The 21,302-nt window shown below is 35.3% G+C and overlaps 1 protein-coding gene and 1 long non-coding RNA gene across 4 annotated transcripts in view; one reads left to right on the plus strand and one right to left on the minus strand.

The window, feature by feature from the left end:
• The window catches only part of FAR1 (fatty acyl-CoA reductase 1), a 94,688-nt gene that overhangs the window by 36,257 nt on the left and 37,129 nt on the right, over window positions 1–21,302 (plus strand). For all 3 annotated transcript variants that reach the window (XM_074275505.1, XM_074275502.1, XM_074275503.1), the window contains exon 2: window positions 14,412–14,607. In XM_074275505.1, coding sequence (XP_074131606.1) covers window positions 14,419–14,607 — 189 coding nt within the window. In that variant the 5' untranslated portion in view covers window positions 14,412–14,418. The remainder of the gene's footprint in view (window positions 1–14,411; window positions 14,608–21,302) is intronic.
• Window positions 1–21,302, minus strand: part of LOC141547122 (uncharacterized) — a 68,062-nt gene that overhangs the window by 20,026 nt on the left and 26,734 nt on the right. The gene's annotated exons all lie outside the window — the stretch shown is intronic.

The following is a 21,302-nucleotide window of genomic DNA, read 5'->3' on the forward strand; positions in this document are numbered from 1 at the left end:
CTGGATTTTATATCTAGGTAACTGAAAAGAAGGTGGTGTCCTTGAGGCAAATTAGGTAAGTTAGGTGAAGGGGACAAGTTTATGGGGAAAGAATTCAATTCTGCACCCAGTAAGAATTTAAGATACTATGAGACAATCAGGTGATAATGTCCTTTGGGCAACTGGAGATACAGGAGCTCAGGAGAGAATTATGGTTTTAAATATATGTAGGGCTGGGTATAATCTATCTGGAGATGATAATTACCCATGGGAACTGAAAAGATAAAGAGATTGTATAAGAAAAGAGGAAAGGACACAGGACAAAGTCTTGGATTAATCCACTTGCCGATGGATGATCCTACATAGGATAATAAGAAGGATTGACTGGTCAGAAGAACCACTAAGGAACAATATCAAGAAAACCCAAAAGGTGCAACAAAAAGAGTGAGGCTTCTATAATAGTCAATTAAAGGCATGTTGATTATGGACAGTGTGATATTAAGAAGTTCCTCAAAATGGTATTTGGTTTAACTACTGGATTAATCTACCCTTTTAGTGAACTATGGGTTAGATACACCTTTGGCTTGTATACTCACCCTAATATTTTCTTGAAATCCATTAGTTGTACATGATACTCTTTACATTCTGCCTTGTATTATTTCATACTTGTTTTATCCCTTGTGCTGGATAGATTAAGGTATCTGAACCTTGTTTGTATCATGAATTCCTTTGACAATCTCATAAAGCCAGTGGTGGGCCCCTTCTTAAAATGCATTTAAAAATGTATAAAATAAAATACACCGAATTACAAAAGACACCAATCAAATTAAAATAAGGTTTCATAATATTAAAAAACTGAAATCACAGACCCCAGATATAACAATCTCCAGCCCACATACAAAATAGTGTCTTCTGAAGCCCTGGGAAGACAGTAGTAATTTCCACATGCTGCTGAGCCCCAGCTCTTTTTAGGAGACTTTTATTTACAGAACCTATAATAGTGCAGTGGATTTCACAGCAGGATTAGAAATGAGAAATTCAAGGCAATATGGTTTGATATTGTGGCAGTTATTTTCCTGGGTTTAAGATATAGTGTCTTATCCAAGGATCCTGGGCTAGATGTTACTGAATTTGGGAGTACTAAGAAATGAAAAAAGTAGGCCTATGAATATGATTTTGCTCTAGATTTAGAAAGCGTTGGAAAGTCTTTATTAATGGTGGATGTATTTGTCTTCATTTCATTTATCAATACTTTACTGGCCAGTTTAGCTGTCATTATCTAGTAGGTGATTGTTTTATAACTAGATGTGCTATGGTGTATGTAGATTCTGCAGAGTTTGAAGAAACAGTTATTTTTTCTTGTATTTAAGGTTACAGTATTTGACCTGTTGTTAGAGGGGTTACATATAAGTGCATAAAAGATCTGATTTTAGGTCATGACTCACTTTTCAATTAGAGAAAAATGCTATACTTTTATCAGGATAAGATTCCCCCCCCCTTTTCTTTTTGGAGCAAGCTTTTAAAAACTTTAAATACACTGGATTATTTGTCATATGTTGTCTTATTTCTATCATAGGATCACAAATACAGTGCTGGGTTTTTTAATCAATAAAGAAACTTAGCCCTTAGAGATTTAATCACTTGCTCAATACCACATACAACTAGTAAATATAGTTTCTTGTATTTGTGACTTGGTTGATTTGTCTTTATTTGGCCTGCCTCCTGACTTTGACCAGCTGGAAAGACTAAAATAGACTTCTTGTTCTTTTATTTGACTTGATGTTTGTTGACCATCTACCTCTCCTCCAATATTTTATCCCATTAGTCACTGCATCTTTTTTTTTAACTTATAAAATTGTTTATTTTTATAATAGTTTTTCATTTTTCAAAGTGCATGCAGAGATAGTTTTCAACATTCACCCTTGCTAAACCTTGTGTTTCAAATTTTTCTCCCTCTTGCCCTCCCCTTTCTGCATGAGAAAAATCAGATCAAAAGGGGAAAAAAAATGAGAAAGAAAAAATAAGCAAGCAAACAACAGCAACAAAAAGGTGAAAATACTATGTCGTATTTGTGGACAAAGCTTGGAATAGTGCCTGCAGTGTTACTTACTGCCCATAAGAGATTTTTCACCTTCACTGTAACATGTATATTACTATAACACTATTATAAATACCTACAAAGCAGATCTTTCTGGAAATCCAAATAGGTACTTATAAAAATAAAAATTTGAATGTCCTTTGTGCCCTGCATGGTGCCATCTAGGCAGTTGACTGCCCCTGGTCCAAGTATTGGGGAAGTCCTGACTTTGGAAACATGTGGCAAAAAGATAACAGTGGACTAGGCTTTGTAATAGCCTCACCAAACAAACAAAAAAAAAAAAATGACACCAATGAGAGTCTGTGACAGAAAGTAGTAAAGCCACAGTTTCATGTTGCATCTGTTTTGAATTACTCCAGATAAAGCAACCAGGTCGGCGATGAGTTCTAAGACTTACACATATGGAGGTAACCAGAAAGATGAAGGGGAGGTGGCTTTGCCAGTAGTGAGCTGCAGATTTGACACCCAAGGGATACCACATTAAGAGGAATCTTTGGAGAAATAGCTTCACCAATCTAGAAAGCTAGAGTTTGATATAGTGTCTTATCCAAGCAGAATTGGGGCGAACTAAATTAGAAGACAAGATCTGGAAAAAAAGATTTTGTTCAGTCTTGCAAGAGAAGGATGACTAAGAAATATTAAGGCCTTTTTCCTATTAAAGGATTTCGAATCAGGATTCTCAGAACTTCTATATACTTGTAAACTTTCCCAAGCTTTTAATTTTCCATAGTGCTTAGCCCCATGTCTGCTTCCCCTACCCCCAGCAGATTAGGAGAGAAGGGGAAAGTTTGTATCCTCTCCGGTTATCTTATTTCACTTGAAAGGGCTCAAGGTCAAGCAGGGTAGTGGTAGCAGGTAGTGGCTAGTAAAGATGGACTGGGGAAGGGACAAACCAGTGCAAGTCAAGACCAAAATCTTATGCTATCTGAGAGAGAAAAAAGTGATCCTATGGGTACTGTCTTCTGTTTGGAAGAAGTTTTTTAATAGTCTTAATTTCAGTGGTAGCTTAATATTGCTGATTCTTATTGCTCCAGTAATTCAGTAGTAGAGTTCTGAGTGCAGGGGAAAGAGTGAAATTGTCAGTCACTGGTTGATATTTTCAGTCACTCCTGATGAGTCTGAATCCTCCTCTGCTGATTATTACCTATATGATTTGGGGCAAGTCATTTTAACCTGTCTAGGCCTAAGTTTCCTCCCCTATAAAATGAGGGAGTTGGGCAGCTAGACGGCACAGTGGATAGAGCACCGGCCATGAAGTAAGGAGTACCTGAGTTCAATTCCGGACTTAGGACACTTACACTCTAGCTATGTGATCTTGGGCAAGTCACTTAAACTCAACTGCCTTAAAAAACAAACAAAAAGAACCTAAAAAAATAAATAAAATGAGGGCATTGTATTAGATGAATTCCAACTTAGGTCAATGAACTTATTACCACAGTTATTTGACATCTGCAGATATCTGGTAAAATAGTAAAACCAGAAGTCACCAAAGTCGTCACTGGCATCCAACTGAAACTGTAAGAAGACTCATTTTACCAGTAGCTATTAAAGAGTGCAAACTGGCCTTAATGGTCTCTAGCAGTGATATTTTATGTGGCTATCAATGTGCCGTAGTCATTTCCACTTAGAACCAGAAATTAAAATACAATTTATAGAATTTTTGAAGTTGAAAAGGAGTCAGATTAGTACTCAGAGGAAAAATATGAATATGTTTACTTACAGTGGTACTGAAAGGATTTGATAAAGGCCCCAAAGGAGGAGTGTGGGAACAAATCTGAAGATTATCCTTTGATATTGAGGAAGGGAAATGTGGGAGCGACATTGCTACAGTTAATCCTCAACTTTGGAGGGGTGTGGGAGAATAGGGGAGAGTAGCATTCCTAGAAAACAGGAGAAAAATAAAAAATGCAAATGTTGATACACATGGAAAATAGGGAGTTGGGTTTCTTGAACACCAAAAACTAATTTTTTCTAGCTTACAGTGGCTTTAGGCATTCTGGCTATAAAATTTATCTAACACCTTTATTTTCTTACTAAACTGTGGCACTGACTGAACACTTGGACTTAGAATCCAAAGGACTTGCACTGTGCTTTGGGGGCTTAGCTATAAGTTTTATTTTATTTTTTTAATAACTTTTTATTGACAGAATATATGCTTGGGTAATTTTTTACATTATTCTTTGCACTCACTTCTGTTCCGACTTTACCCTTCCCTCCCTCCACCTCCTCCCCTAGATGGCAGGCAGTCTTATATATGTTAGATATGTTATAGTATATCTTAGATACAATATATGTGTGCAGAACTAAACATTTCTCTTGTTGCACAAGAAGAATTAAATTCAGAAGGCAAAAATAACCTGGGAAGACAGACAAGAATGCAAACAGTTCATACTCATTTCCCAGTGTTCTTTCTCTGGGTGTAGCAGATTCTGTCCATCATTGACCAATTGGAACTGAGTTAGATCTTCTCTTTGTTTAAGATATCCACTTCCATCAGAATACATCCTCATACAGTATTGTTGTTGAAGTGTATAATGATCTCCTGGTTCTGCTCATTTTACTCTGCATCAGATCATGGAAGTCTCTCCAAGCTTCTCTGTATTCATCCTGCTGGTCGTTTCTTACTGAACGATAATATTCCATAACATTCATGTACCACAATTTACCCAACCATTCTCCAATTGATGGGCATCCGTTCATTTTCCAGTTTCTAGCCACTACAAAAAGAGCTGCCACAAACATTTTGGCACATACAGGTCCCTTTCCTTTCTTTAAGATCTCTTTGTTATATAAGCCCAGTAGTAGCACTGCTGGATCAAAGGGTATGAATAGTTTGGTAACTTTTGGGGCATAGTTCCAGATTGCTCTCCAGAATGGTTGGATTCATTCACAACTCCCCCAACAATGAATCAATGTCCCAGTTTTTCAGCAAATTCACCAACATTCATCATTATTTTTTCCTGTCATCTTAGCCAATCTGATAGGTGTGTAGTGGTATCTCAGAGTTGTCTTAATTTTCATTTCTCTGATCAATACTCATATGAGTAGCAATAGTTTCAATTTCATCATCTGAGAATTGTCTGTTCATATCCTTTGACCATTTATCAATTGAAGGATGGCTTTGATTTCTTATAAATTAGAGTCAATTCTCTAAATATTTTGGAAATGAGGCCTTTATCAGAACCTTTAACTGTAAAAATGTTTTCCCAGTTTGTTGCTTCCCTTCTAATTTTGTTTGCATTAATTTTGTTTTTACAAAGGCTTTTTAATTTGATAAAATAATGACCTCTAGTTCTTCTTTGGTCACAAATTCTTTCCTCCTCCACAAGTCTGAGAGGTAAACTATCCTGTCTTCCTCTAATTTATTTATAATCTTGTTCTTTATGCCTAAATCATGGACCCATTTTGATCTTACCTTGGTGCACAGTGTTAAGTGTGTGTTCATGCCTAATTTCTGCCATACTAATTTGTTTTCCCAGCAGTTTTTGTCTTATTCTTTTCCCAAAAGTTGGGATCTTTTGGTTTGTCTAGCTATAAGTTTTAAAAGCAAACAATGAAAATATGTAGCAACTCTATAGGAAGCTCTTTACAAAGTGGGGGAGGGTACTGTGAACAAGACCCAAAGGAGTACCAGTTGTCCCACAAACTTGTGCACATTGTACCTCTCATTTTTTCCCTTCTATTGTATAGAGCCACCAGTATTGAAAGTAAAAATGAGGCTAATAATAAAATCATGAGAATGCCTGAAATTGCCAGAGTTAAACTGATAAATGTTGAGAATTGACTGCACATTTTGTGCAGTTTGTAAAAAGATGAGTCTTCTCACTAAATATTTTATAAATGTATACCTATTATCAGCACCTATATAAACCAAAATGGGTCATTTTCCAAATTCATTAACAAATTGGTCTGTGAAAATTCTATAAAAAAGAACTTCTCCCAATCCAGTTCTAATTTGACTGAAATAGAAAATATGGGAAAACTTAAAAAGATAGTTGGCATCTAGATTGTAAAGAGGTTTTAAAGTCAGGTTGAGGATTTTGTGGGATTTTTACCCGTTTAGTCAGTGGAATTGCTGAAGGTTTTAAATTAGGGGGTGATATGGTCATATCTGTGTTCAAAAAATAATTGGTTTGATAGTGAGGATTAATTAAATAGGAGATGAGAGATAAGGGAGATCGGATAGGAGGTATGGGGGATAAAAGCATGAACTAAGATCCCCTCTGTGTGAAGGGATAAAATGAATGGATAGGATTTGAGAGATGTTATAGAGAGCAAATTGGCAAAACTTAGCAGTTGATTGGATATTAGAATTGAGCAAGAGGGAAGCATCAAGGATAATTTTAAGGCTGTGAAACTGGATGCCATGGTAGTATAATCAACAGAAGTAGAGGAGAATTGAGAAAAAGGTATAGGTTTTATGGGAATAAAATGACTTTCATATTGGGCATGTTGAATTTGAGGTGTTTAGCAGACTGGAGTTCAGCAAAGAGATTAAATCAGGAGTAGAAGAAAACTTGTTTCTCCCAAAGCAGATCTATAATTACAGCAGCAACCTTTTAATTTAATCTGAAGTAGTGAGGTCACAAGACTTATTCAGCATTATACAGGCAAGGCATTCTATATCTGAGGCAGTTCTTGAACTCAGGTCTTCCTTACCAGTTCTGTTCTTTATGCCAACCTACCTCTTTATACACAAAGGGCTAGATGTATGGATAACCGGTCTATAGGAAGAACAAAAATACAAACCTAAGAGACTAATAATGTGTGGAAAGGTTAATGAGCTGATGTTTGGAAAAATGCTGAAAAAAACAAAAAGGGTTTTCTTTTTTGAACTGTGTTCAAAATAAGGATCATACTGTTCAGATTGGAAAGGGAACAACAAACAACAAGCATTCTAAAAAGGGAATACAATAAAACTGAAGATAAGAGAGGGGGAAAAAGCTTCAAGGCTGCTCTAAATGTCTGTTTCTGTAGAAACAGATTATTTTTCTGAAAGGAATTGCAGATAGGATTGAAGAACCTGTTATTGATGATTTTAACTAGACTCAACTTTGAGAAATTAGTCAGAAAAAAGGGACACGTACCTGAATACTATAAGTGAACAGAAGCTGCCTTAATAATTGAAAAGAGTAAATTCTGAAAACTATAAAATGCATGCTCAATATAAATTTTTGGCATGATTCTACGATTTTTTATCAGCTAACTTGATATGCATGACCATAATAATAATTGATCAGTCAGTCCCCTGTGGCTAACTTCTGAGGGAGCATAGATAAGTCCCAGAAGTTGGCCAGATCTGTAAGTGTTGTTACAACTGTTATTGAAGGGAGATTCGTTATCCATTTGAGCATAGTACTCTATAGATTTCAAAGTGTTTTGATGCATTTGATTTCATTTGCTCCTCATGACAACTTTGTGAATTAGACAGATGAGGTAATAACTTTATTTTCCAGATGATAGAATCATCGAATGTTGAAGCTAGAGGAAATCTTAGAATTCATCTTTTTCACTTCTTACCTTTCCCCACCCTGTTTTAGAGTTGAGGAAATTGGGGCTCAGTTAAAGCAATTTGGCTCAAGGTAATAGTCTGGTGAAAATGAAAGTTGAGATTAGTACATGGTTCTTGAGAACTGTTAGTATGCTATTTTTCTACTCTTTGCATTCTGTTTCCTGTTTTTAACTCAGAGCCAAAAATAGAATAACCAAGAAAAAGCAAATTATTATTTCCTTTTTTACACATAGTGCAAATCTACTAGCTAGTTATAATAGAGGGACTCCATATTGTGCAGAATTTGCAGATAAAATAGAACTAGGAAAAATTACTTCTCTGGAATTAAGCAGAATAAAATTAAAGTGATGAAATTAATACCATAATTCTTTTTCTAATTGAAGTTTTTCTTTTCTTTTTTTCTTTTTTTTCCCTGAGGCAATTGGGTTTAAGTGACTTGCCCGGGAGTCACACAGCTAGGAAGGGTTAAGTGTCTGAGATCACATTTGGACTCAGGTCCTCCTGACTTCCAGACTGGCGTTCCACCTAGGTGCCCCAAAGTTTTTTTTTTTTATTTTCAAAACATATGCAAGGATAATTTTTCAACATTGAACCTTGAAAAACCTTGTGTTCCAATTTTCCCCCTCCTTTTCCCACCCCTCCCCTAGATAGCATGTAATCCAATGTATATTAAACATGGTAAAAATATACTATAATTCTTAAGCAGATTTTTTAAAAATATCATTTGCATTGTTATTCTTTCTACTATCCCACATTGCAACTCTCATTCATGCCTTCCAAACTTGTACAGTTCTTGTACATGTCTTAGCATAATTCCTGTATAGATGATTTGCCTAACATGCTAGAAGCCTTGATCTGACTCTAAAATTTTTGAGAACAATCAATTCTTATACGTTCCATATTTATTTGTACCTTATTCTCTTTATAAGACTGACTCACTTCCTTTTCATATATGTTTTAGATAATGTCTTTTACACTCCTCTTGTGTAAATATGCATTTGGAATAAGGTGCAACCTATTCCTAGCTTCACCTTTTCCCATGCCTTTTGGATCACCTGCACTTTTGAGTCTTCTGAAATCAGGGTGTTAATTTTTAGATTTTTATAGTTATTCTCTAAGAACAGTTAACTCTAGTAGAGAGAATGGTACCAAACCTCAGGGTATTTTTCAGCTTTATTAATCTTTTCCTATATAAGAAAAGTCCTACCACAGTTCTAAAGCCATCACAAAAATCTACAAAAGATTCAGAGATTTGGAAGAGCAAACTCTAGATAAGTGAATAATTGTTTCTTTTCCTTGGGATTCTTATTTCTTTCTTTCTTTTTTTTTTTTTCCTCTAACAGTTTTCTGGGTAAAACATCAGAATTGTTTTATTTGTATTTCTCTTATTAGTGATTTGGAGCGATGTTAAAATATAAGTAATTTGATAATTTGAAAACAGATTTTTTTATATCCTTTAACCACTTATCCATATGTCTCTTGTTTATGATTATTACCTCTATATCCTGGTCATTAGAAGGTTATAAGTCTTCCCTTCTTCCTTCACCAACCTAGTCAGTAGTCTTTTTACCTATTGTAGCTATATTGATTTTGCTTCTGCAAAAGCTTTTCATTTTCATGTAATTGAAGTTATCTACTTCACTTTTTGTGGTCCTTCTGTGTTTAGATTTGTTTAGAATTCTCTCTTAGCCACAGTTAGTAGAGACCTAATTTTTTTATGTTGTGAATTTAAAAAAAGCTCTATTCCCATTGCATCCTTTATTCACTCTCTCCTTTACTTATAATAAAAAAGAACAAATTCAGCCAAACACTTAAAAAAATTCTGAAGGCTTATATAGTGATCCACGTTCATGATTCCCCATCTCTGCAAAGAACCTTGGGGAGATGTTTTTCTTAATGCTCTTTGGATCCTTTCCTTCTTATTGCTTTAATAGTATAAATTATTTTCCTGGTCCTGCTTACTTCTCTTTGTATCCATTTATAAAAATATAGTATTTTAGAGAGACTGTTTGGAGAGTTCAAATACTGACTCAGCCACTTACTATGTGACCCTGGGCAAATCACTTAGCCAGCCTTGACTTCTGGTTTCTTATGTGTAAGATGAGGTAATTGGACTAAATTGTCTCTGGGGTCGCTGTCAGCTCTACATTTCTGATCTTATCAAATTGTGACAAAGGATCCCTTGCATTCCCTCATATAAATCTGTCCTAGTCATGGTGTATACTTTTTTGATTATATTACTATAATCTTTGTGATAGGATTTTATTTTAGATGATTGAATTGATATCCATTAATGATAAGTGCTTTGTGGTTCTTTATTTTTCCATGTTTTGGTTATTAAGGCAACATTTGTCACATAAAAGTAATTTTTTAATATTTTCTCAATTAAAAAAAATAATTCAGATATCCCATAGATAGAATTGTTTTAAAATAGAATATTAGAAATATTAATAATAGAATAATAATAATTGAATTACCAATTATGAATATTTTATTAATTATGACATTTTTATTATACTGTTATATTATATAATAATATTTTATTAATTATTAATATAATAGTGGAATTAAAATTAGAATAATATTAGAAAATATCTAATGGTGGTCACCAGGAGTTTTAAATAATCTTTCAGAAAGTAAATTTTTATATGATAGCATTTCTTTTGAATCATCTAAAGTATTTAATTGAATTTGAATCCCTTTAGTGTTTATAATAATAGGATTTGGCCTACAACTAAAGAATTTTTTTCTAATGAAAAGGAGGCTTGGAGCTCTTTAGAAAACTTCTCTAAAATCTTATTTTTATTTAAAAAAGTAAAAAGAAAAATATTAAGGAACTGTTTTACGCAAGGTATTTTGAGAGAAAATATTTATGGTCCTTGTCATTGTGGAGCCTAAAGATTAAGAGTTTATTGATGAATTGAAGAAGATCTAAGACAGTGGTCCTCAAACTTTTTAAATAGGGGACCAGTTCACTGTCCCTCAGACTGTTGGAGGGCAGGACTATAATAAAAATAAAAACTATGAACAAATTCCTATGCATGCTGCATATATCTTATTTTGAAATGAAGAAACAAAACAGGAACAAATACAATATTTAAAATGAGTAAAGTTAAATCAACAAACTTACCAGTATTTCAGTGGGAATTATGAGCCTGCTTTTGGCTAATGAGATGGTCAGTGTCTGGTTCCATATTTGTCACTGCTAGTTGTAACAAGTGGTGTAAGTATACATCCATTAGTCTTAATCTGGTTGGAGATTTCATATGTTTCATTCTAGAAAAAGTCTGTTCACAGACATAAGTGCTGCTATTTTTGTTGCCATTTTGAGTGCATGGTTCCTGAGATGAGGATATGTCTCAGAGGGGAGAGATGCATAGAATTTATGAAGGTTGCTTGACTTGAATGCGTCTTTCAGAGAGTCACAATTCTGCAGTTCAGTCAGTTCCATTTGGAAAATTTATCCATATTTTCAATGTCAATAGAAAATGGGTTATGGAAAAGCTGTATGTCCTGTTCATGGAGATGAAGCTCTTTAAATGTAAATTGGAACTCCTTTGGCAATTTTTCCAATGAATCCACACATGTTTTGTTTGGGAATGCAGTCAGCGGTTTTTCTGCTAACAGATTTTGAGTTGTGGGGGGATGGCAGAAGTTTTCCTCCTTCACTTGTTTGATGAAGAGACCTAATTTTACTTCAAATGCTTTGACATGTGATTGCATATCACAGGATGAGCTTCCCCTTTCCTAGAAGTTGCATATTGAAATTGTTGAGTAGCTCTGTTACATCTGTCAGAAAGGCAAGGTGCCATTTCCATTCTGCATCATTGAGCTCTGGTACTTCTTTGTTTTTTGAAAGCAGAAAAGTTATAATCTGTGGAAGTAAGTAATAGAAACTGTTTCAAAACTCTCCCTGGACTCAGCCAACGGACTTCTGTGTGATATAAAACATCTTCATACTCAACATTTAGCTCAGACAGAAATTCCTGAAATTGTCTGTGATTTATTTATTGTATTAGCTCTAATGAAGTTAACACAAGATAGCACAATTTTCATAACAGAGTCCCACTTCAGTGAATTACTACACAGTGCTTGTTGGTGGATGAGGCAGTGTATGGCTATTGGATGAGAATGGTTATATTTGTCCATCTCTTGGTTAATGTGAGCAAGTACTCCTTTCTTAGACCCCACCATGCTAGGGGCACCATCAGTTGTCACGCTGGCTAGTTTAGCCCAATCCAGCTCCAAACCATTCATAGTTTGGCAAATCTTTTCATAGATATCCTCTCCTGTAGTTGTTCCTTTGATGCTTTGCAGTGCAGCAAGCTCTTCTATGACTTCAAAATAATCATTCGTCCCACGAATAAAAATTAGAAGTTGTGCAGATTCACGAACATAATTGCTTTTGTTGAGTGTCAAGGAAAAATATGAAATTTTTTTGGTGGTTTTTTTTTTTTTTTTTTTTTTTTGAGGCTGGGGTTAAGTGACTTGCCCAGGGTCACACAGCTAGGAAGTGTTAAGTGTCTGAGAGCAGATTTGAACTCGAGTCCTCCTGAATTCAAGGCTGGTGCTCTATCTACTGCACCACCAAGCTGCCTCTTTTGTGGAGTTTTGCAAATGCTGATACAGATTGTCTCCCGTTTCTTCAATCCTCCGTGTAATTGTAGGTCCTGAAAGACTCACTATACTAAATAAATCGGCCTTCTCTGGACACATCTCTTTGGCAACAGAAAGAAGGCATTCTTTAACAAATTCTCCCTCCATGAATGGTCTACCAGTGCGTGCTATTAGCTGGCAACTGAAAACTTGCTCACAGTGATGAAATATTTAGCTGCTTGTGCTTCACAAAAAATATTTTGCTGAGTTGTCAATGTGTTTTTCAGTTTTAATATAAGTCCATTGTTCTTTGAATATCCTATACTAGAAGTCAATTTTTCTTTTTCTTGACATCATTATTTCTAAGGGATTCCAAATTGCTATTAGTAAAATACACACACACACACACACACCACCCACACCCACACCCCACTACAAAAACAATATACCAGCAATAATTTTGCCCACACAGAGACATACAGATTGCAATGCCCAACTTCCTCCCAGTTGCCTCTGAGCTGTGATGCTTCTGTTTCCCTCACTCTCTCTCCCACTTCAGACCTTCACTGCACACAAGTCACTGCTCAGATGGCCCTCCCAAATGCCCTGGCTTCCTCTGAATCCTGGGATCAGTTCTCATGATCCAGTGCTGCATGATCGTACATGCTGCACTTGTAATTTATCATAATCATAGGCAAGACTGTGCATATATGTATATAACTGCGCGATATATTTTATTTGCAGAGTGAGCTTCAGTGACAAATTGTACATCGGGGCTTCCGGGAGGTCATCATGTGCATGCTGCACAAGTGTATGGGGACCTTAAGAATCTGGAGGGGGATGAAGCTTAGGATAAGTGAGGAGGCACTAAGGTCAGACCCCCAGTGATTATAAGGTGATGGCATATGTTAGCAATATTCCATCTCTTTATGAAACTACAGAACATACACACATGACAAAACTGATGACCACATCAGCCAGACATGAGGTCACTATGGATACAGGGCCACGGCCTAGTACCAGGAGCCTCACTCTGGGCAACAATAGCAGTCAGTACTGCAGCATGCACTAGAGAGGAAGCCGTTACATTGTCATTACAGCATAATGACAATGATAGAGTCAAGCTGGGACTTGTAGTACTAACTGTTACTATACCTGCACACCAGACACAGCCCATATATTCCCCCTGCAGCGCCTGTGACATGCGTAGCATGCACTGTACATCCCTCGTGTCTGTCTGGTGTGGTGGCTTCCATTACTTTACAAGGCCGTGGGCCGTCAGTTCTCCATCTTCTGCATCTCTCTCCCTTCCCCACACCATACACCCCGGCCTGGGAACTCACCTCACCTCGGTATCGCCTCACACTCTATCTCCGCTGCCTTAGCCCAGTGCCGGAAGTGTGTGTTGCTAGCGCGAGTTTAGGTCGAACGTCACTTCTGGTCTGATTTTGCCATAACCCGGTGGGCCGCATAAATGTCCTCAGTGGGGCATCTGGCCCGCAGGCCGTAGTTTGAAGATCCCTGATCTAAGGGATGCATGCCAGTATAAAAAAGACCATCAGGATCTTAGCATCGTAGATATGGAGTTAGAAGAGACTTTGGCATTTACCTCAGCCAGTTGTTTCATTTCCATTTGAAAAAATCTTGGCCCTAGTAGGGAAAGCGAATTTTCTTAAGTATTTGGCATCTTTTGAAGCCAGGTCCTCTGACTCCAAATTCATCTCTTCCCCTCTGAGGATTTGAAGGATACAAGAATGGTTAGCCTGATGAAGAGAAGACTTAAAGAAAGCATGATAGTTGTCAATCAGCATTTACTTTAGGCACCTACTATGTGTCTTCAAAAGTTTGGGAGTGTTATTATGAGGAAGAGAAATTACATTTTTTCCACTTGGCCTCAGAAGGTAGATGGAAGATGTTGAGAGGGAAGTTTCACCGTTATAGAAAGAAAGAAAATTCCAAACAGTGAAAATTATCCAAAAGTGAAATGGACTTCTCCAAGAGGGAAAGGATTTTTTCCACTGAAAGTTTTAGACCTGAGGCTGGATGACTCCTTATGGGTGGGATGAGTAGAGGAAGTTTCTTCCATTTCTCAATTCTTTGAATCCCTATTCCTATCCTGAGATATATAAGGTTCTTTCATTTTTGTTTTAGTATTCAGTTTTTGTTGTTTAGACAAATTCTAAATAAGATAATTTTGCTTATGAGTTCTTACTTTATTTTCCCTAGGGACAGAATGGTTTCAATTCCAGAATACTATGAAGGAAAGAATGTCCTACTCACAGGTGCCACTGGCTTCCTGGGGAAGGTGCTTCTCGAAAAATTACTTCGGTCTTGTCCTAAGGTGAATTCAGTGTACGTGTTAGTGAGACAGAAAGCTGGCCAGACTCCACAGGAAAGAGTGGAGGAGCTGATTAGTGGCAAGGTAAGTCCAGAAAATGATCAGTAGAAAATGTATATTACATAATACCTAACTATAAAATGTTTCTTTGTGTATTAAAGGGAGATGTACCTTGCCAGAACTCTTGAAACCTTTTAAAATGCAGTAACTGTGTGGGTTATCACTAAAATATTCAAAATGTGTTGAGAAGTAGAAAAATTATTAACCACGAGTGTGAGTACTTTTTTTAAAGTTAGAGAATAGATTTTTGTTTGGAAAGATATCAACTTCTAACTATTGAAGCCAATTTGGAAAATAGTAGTATTAAATACTTTTTCTTTTGATACAAGGCATTTAAACATTTTAAAGAATAGTAAAACATTTTAATATGTTTTGAGAGCACCTATTAAATACATAATAAGCATTGTCAGTATTCTTTTTGTTTGGAAGTATGTTCCACTTTTTTAAAGGTCATTGATATTAGTTTCTTGTATTGTCAGTTACTGTTTGAAAGTATACAGTAATACTTTAATTTTCAAATTGTCATTTTTCTGATATCTCAACCCCAGGGAACATTGATAAACTAGGGGAAAAAATTAAGCTACTCTGAACAGTATTAAAAATATTTGAGAAATTCCACAAAGTTCAAAGAAGGCATGAATTGATGGCTCAGTCAACAGATTTGAAGAACAGAGTCATCATTGGTGAGAAGTGTTAAACAAGGTCTCACTAATTCTTAAATTGAAAAGTTTCAGGAAAAAAAGAGATAGGAAATAAAAAAACAAAAAACAGAAGGAAATGGAAAACAGCAGAATTGGCAAGATTTAATTCAGTGGAGGCTAAGTGATAGAGATGGGATGGACAAACAAAGCTACAGACAGTGGTAAGGAGGAACAGCAGAAAAAGTCATGTTGGAGGAGATTATCATTGATAAAATAATAAAAAATCTGGGGTCATTTAATGTGGCTTGTAACAATGGTGCTTTTAGGTAAAGAAAAAATTACATTATAATTCCTTTATACTATTTCTAAAATATTTTTGAAGAATATGGGGTTAAAAAAGTTTCAGCTCTAATGAATTAAGTTTTAGTTATGTGGGGAAAATCTTTATATCCAGAGCACATGTATCCTTAAGGATGATTGAATTTAGTGTTTCAATTTTTTTAGGCACCAAGTGAGTCATTCTTTACAGTGCCACAGAGTCCTGAAAGATATAAGGTTCCCTACCCTGTCTTCCCATATTTTTGCTGTTTAGAGTTGCCTTCATGTGTTTATCCTTTGGTTGTGTTTAATTCACTGTATATAACTTCATTAAATAGGAAGTGTTTGAAACAGAAAATATTTTTCATTCCTTTAAGTAGACCCATTACCCTCTTTCTGAAACGTGAACTAAATTGACTCTTTTTTATAATTACCATTTGCTTGATGAGAATATTTCAGATAACTTTGTTTTGATTATCATGTAATTTTGTCCCTTATTTAACATTTTATTTTTCCACAGTTACATGCAGTTATAACATGTTTTTTTTAAAACATTGAGTTCCAAATTTTCTCCCCTCTCCTTCCGTAAATCCTCCCAAATTGAGAAGGCATATGTGAAGTAATGCAAAACATTTCTGTAAAAGTCAAATCATATATTTTTAAGATGATTTTTAACCTCAGTTTCCAGATTTAAAAATCAATTTATATAATGAATTTTCAAAGTTTTAATATTGATTAATATTTTAGTTTGCCCTATAATTTACAAAGTTAGTGTCCTTGAACTTTTATATTCCCTTTCTTCCTTTAAATATGTTCTTTAAAATTTTAGGTCTATTTCACAGGCCATATTCAATGGAATGGCCACTTTGAGGAAAGTATTTTATAAACTAGAATGCTGTGTGAATGTGAATTTTTATACATATATATTTTAATCTTAAGATCCAATTTTTGTAGATGCCTTTCTCTTTTTTCCTTATTGGTTTTTTCTTTTTAACATGGCCTATTAAATGTTTAGAGATTCATAAATGTTTTGAGTTATCTTCAAGTCTCTTTCACAAAATATATTTTCATATACTCTAACATACTCATGCCTAATGTATGTTTCTTTTAGGAACTCTAGGGTGACATGGTCGCTTTTTCCTAAGGTTCCTATTCTTTCATTGGTTGCTTCTTTTTTGGTCAGAATTAAATTCAGAATAGAGCATCTCTTCTTATGGAGAAAGAAATTCTTCATTTGCTAACTGTTGTATTAGGTGCCCTACTTTTAGCATATGTCCAAAGCATATGTCTTGAATTCCTCTTTCATTACTAAAGTTAAATTCTTGAATAGTTAATATGAAGAAAGATTTATCCATATCTTTCATTTGAATTTGTTATATACGAACATAATACTATAACTTTATTTCTTTTTGCTATCTTTGCTAGGTTGTTCCTACCATACAAAAAACCTTGGATTATGTGTCGACCTAATAGCATTGGATCACCTTGAAAACAGGCTATCTTTTTTTTTTTTTTTAAACATATTGGTATCATGAATACCTTAGGTGCTTGAGAAATGGTTGTCATATTAATTAAAAGGTATCAAAATACCTGGGCGTGCTCCTTGACTTATTGTAAATTACAAGTTAACATTATTTCTCTGGACCTTTGTTTTCTGCATAAGAGGGTTGATACTTTTCTCCCTCAAATTCTGTAATTATATTTCTCTTGAAATTTGAGGACCTCAAATGTAGAAAATGGACAATCTTGTACTAACCATGGCTCAACTATTAAGTGATCATTGACCTTGGACATGCTAGTTAATGATTCTGCCTATCATTAGGATGAAAGTAGTAGGAGTAAGGTGGAGCTAGATTTCTAAGATGTCTTCTAGTTCTTTTATTTTGGATTCTGGAGGAAGAAAATAATATAGTTGAAGAAATGGTCATGAAAGGCTCCAGAGAGGAAGTAAGAATATGGGTTGGTAGGAGTTGATTAGGTTTGGAAGAGTATTTCATTTAGGAAGTAACTAGTATTAGAAAGAGGGGAAGAGGTCACTTTGAAATAAGAATAGTAAGTTTATGGTGGGGAGGAGTAGGAATGTTGATAAAATAGTAGGACCTTAAATGTTAGGAAGTAAGTTTGGGACTTTATTTTACGGACTGTGAGGTTGCATTAGAATCTTTTGAGTAAATTAACAGACAGCAGTATTTTTAAATTACATTGGAAGTAGTGTACAGAATGAATTGGTGGACTGTTGGCTAAGAGACTAGGAGATCCAGTGTAAGTGATCCAATAGAGTTAGATAATTGAGGCTTGGATTATAGCTTTAGGAGGTGAGAAATAGGAATGAATCAAAGATGATTTCTTAACTTTAGTGTATGGTATCAGCAGGAAGAATAATGGCTGAAATAGGTGAGATTTATTTTGGAACTGAAGTGTCAGTAAGCATTTTATTAAGTCCCTTCATATGGCAGACTCTATGCTAAGCACTGGAGATAAAAAAAAAAAAAGAGGCACAAAAACAATTCTGTCTTTGCGGAGTTCACAATCTAAAGGGGGAGACAAAAAAAAAAAAGCAAACAAATATGCACAAAGTGTATATACAGTATAATGGGAAATATTTAAAAGAGGGAAGGCACTTAAAGGAAGAAAGAGGGAAGCCAGTAAGCATAGATGAGGAGGAAAGCATTGCAAACACAGGGGACATGTCCACAAAATGCCCACGGTCAAAAGATGGAGTGTTTTGCAGATAGAATAGCCAGGATGCCAGTGCACTAGATTAAAGAGTTTGTGTTGGTGGGAGTAAGATGAAGGAAGTTAGAAAAGAAAGGTGTATCTTGGGTTTTGAAGGCTTTGAATGCTAAAAAGAGGATTTTGTATTTATCATGGGAGTGATAGGAAACCAGTGGAATTTAGGCAGTTTTTTTTTTCTTTTTTTTGGGAGGGAGGCAGATTGGGAGGGAGTGATAAGATCAGACTTCAGCTTTAGGAAAATTACCTTGGCAACTGGATCTCCATTTGGAGTTTAGAATGGTGAGAAACTTAAAGTAAATCGCTCTCATCAGCAGACTATTTCAATGTTCAGGCATGAAGTGATGAGGGCAAAGTAGTGACAGTGTCAGAAGAAAGAAGGAAGCTTATGTGAGAGATGTTACAAAGGTGAAATTGGCAAGTCTTGGCAACAGATTGGATATCCGAGGGGAGAGAGAGTGAGGAGGCAAGATGACTACCATTGTAAGAGTGGGAGAATTATGGTGTCTTCAACAGTATAGAAATTTGGAGAAAGCTTGGATTTAGGGGGGAAGAAAAATGAATTCCACTTTGGACATAGTGGTTTTAATATTTATTTCTCTGGACATCTTTTTGAGATGTCTGAAGGGTAATTAGAGTTGGGAGATGGAAGCTCAGCAGAGAAGTTGGGGTAGGATTACTAAAACAGACTCTACAGGTTATTCTGATTTTCATTTTACAGAAGAAGAAACTGAGGCACAGAAAAAGGAAGTAATTTTCCCAGGGATGGGATGATTATCACTCATCAATGCAACTTTGAATTAGAAAGAGCATGAATTTTGCTTTTTTGGGCTGGAAGTAGGAGGTTACTGGGAGGTTGCATTTTATAATTTAGCAACTCAATTTCAGCTCTCTTGTTAGTAACTGAAGTAGAATTCTGCCCAGAACTGAGAGAAAAGGAATAGTTATTAAAAAGCCTTTTAATGTACAGGGTGCCCCAAAAGTCTTTGTACAATGTTAAATTTCAATGGCATAGTTGGCAAACTACAGTTCCAAACCTGAAATCCAGAGATATGGCTTTTATATTTTAAAATAAAGTTGTATTGAAAAGCATTAAAAGCCATTTTTAGCTCCCTGGCTGCATAAAAGCAGCTAGTTAGCCAAATTTAGCTGTTAGGCAGTACTTTGGTAACTCTTGCTCATAGCTTAAAACTATAGTAGTAAACCTTGTGTTTTGTCAGATTATTCTAGGATAGTTTGACTTTGCTGAAAGGAAGTAGGATCATTTTAGGTCACAAGCAAATAACACAACATGCTGAGATGTTTTCCTTCCTTAACTGTGCTACCTACTAAATGTTTCTCGTGTTAATATTTATTACCTTGTAAAACAAAGATATAGCTTTGTTCTGTTTACTTCTAGGTTTGGTAATAAGTTTAGACCAGATTTACTATTTAAAATGTTACCATACCAAATTGCTTGAACTCTTAACTTTTCTATTTCTGTTGCGGAACCTATTTTAGAACCCTTAAGGGCATTTTTTGGTTTTAAGGGATCAAGAGAGAAGTAGGCATTAATCAGTATGAGCCATTTTACTGTTGAATCAAATTTTAACTGTACCAATTATTTTATATCTGTCATTAAGTAGAATCTGAAATCTAAACATTTTTGTTTAATTAGATTGAGTGCCGGCAGAATGGAAATAAATTTATAGAAAGAAAAGGTGTCTTCTGAATTAAACATTTTATGCAAACTCATGTGGAAAAACCTTTTTGATGTCTTCTGAATTAAATGTTTTGTGCAAATTTATGTGGAAAAACCTTTTTGGAGTGTGGTAGGGGTGGTGCAAAACATTTGATAACCACACCTCATAATTGCTTATGTGCCCTCTTCAGACTGTTTCTTTTGTCTGGAATATTCTTCCCCAGAAACTGTATTGAAATTCTGCCCTTCCCTCAAGGTCCAGCTCAAATGCCATCTTTTTCTTGAAGGGAAGCCAACTGGCTAAGGATAAGTTTGGGGACATTTCTTTAAAATAATAGTGCAGTATTCATGTGAGCAAGTCTGAGTAGCATTTAGAACTTGAAAGCATAGAGTCAGTGAGAAACTGGAGCTGGAGGTATTTTTGTCTCCTCTGAAAATTGGAGATTAAATAGGATATCTCTAAGGCCTCTTCTAAATTCTCTCTAGATTATTTCTATATTCCATATAGATTTTCTATAGATTATTCACTTCCTTTGTATAGAAGTGATCATTTAATCAACGAGAATTCATGAGATATTTGAGTTTAAAGTCATGAGATGGATGAGGAATAGGAGGAGTGATTTCAAATCCCATAGTCAGTAATCATGTATGCAGTACTTATTCTGTGTCTATCACAGTGCTAAGCTTTGGGTTACAAAGAAAGGGACAAGACAATATCATCCTTGCTTTTAACTAGTTTAAAATCTAATGAGAGTTAGGGAAGGCAACATGCAAATAACTGTGTACAAACAAGCTAGATATAGAGCAAATAGGTCATATTCATAGCATTAAGAAATGATATTTTCTCTAGATGGTAGGATTTTTGATGGATCTTGAAGGAAATTAAATAGTAGAAATGAGGAAGGAATTTTTTCTATAGGTGTGTGGGTGTGTTAATTCCTAGATTCTAGAGATGAAATGTTTTGTTTGAGAAAAAACAGCCATTATCACTTGATCAAAGTGTACATAGATATAAGAAAACCAGAAATATGTACATGGTGGTGGAAAGCAAATTTGGAAGGAATTTGAATTGCTAAGCAGAGGATTTTATATTTGATCCTGGAGATAATCGGATAACACTTGATATTGAGTATGGAGCTGATATGATACCTGTGTTTCAAAAGATAACTGATAGTGAGTGATCAAGGAGGAGGAATTTGTGAAAAAGGTCCCAGACTCACTTTAGCTAGGAATATGAAGATGTTTTCACTTTCATAATGAAGAAGTTGTCTATCTTGGTTGTGATGAGCTAACAAATCTAGTATAAATTGAAGACAAAAAAGGAGAAAGACAGAGGGTGATGGATG

The sequence above is a fragment of the Sminthopsis crassicaudata genome, chromosome 6 (assembly GCF_048593235.1).
Source record: "Sminthopsis crassicaudata isolate SCR6 chromosome 6, ASM4859323v1, whole genome shotgun sequence".
NCBI lineage: Eukaryota > Metazoa > Chordata > Mammalia > Dasyuromorphia > Dasyuridae > Sminthopsis > Sminthopsis crassicaudata.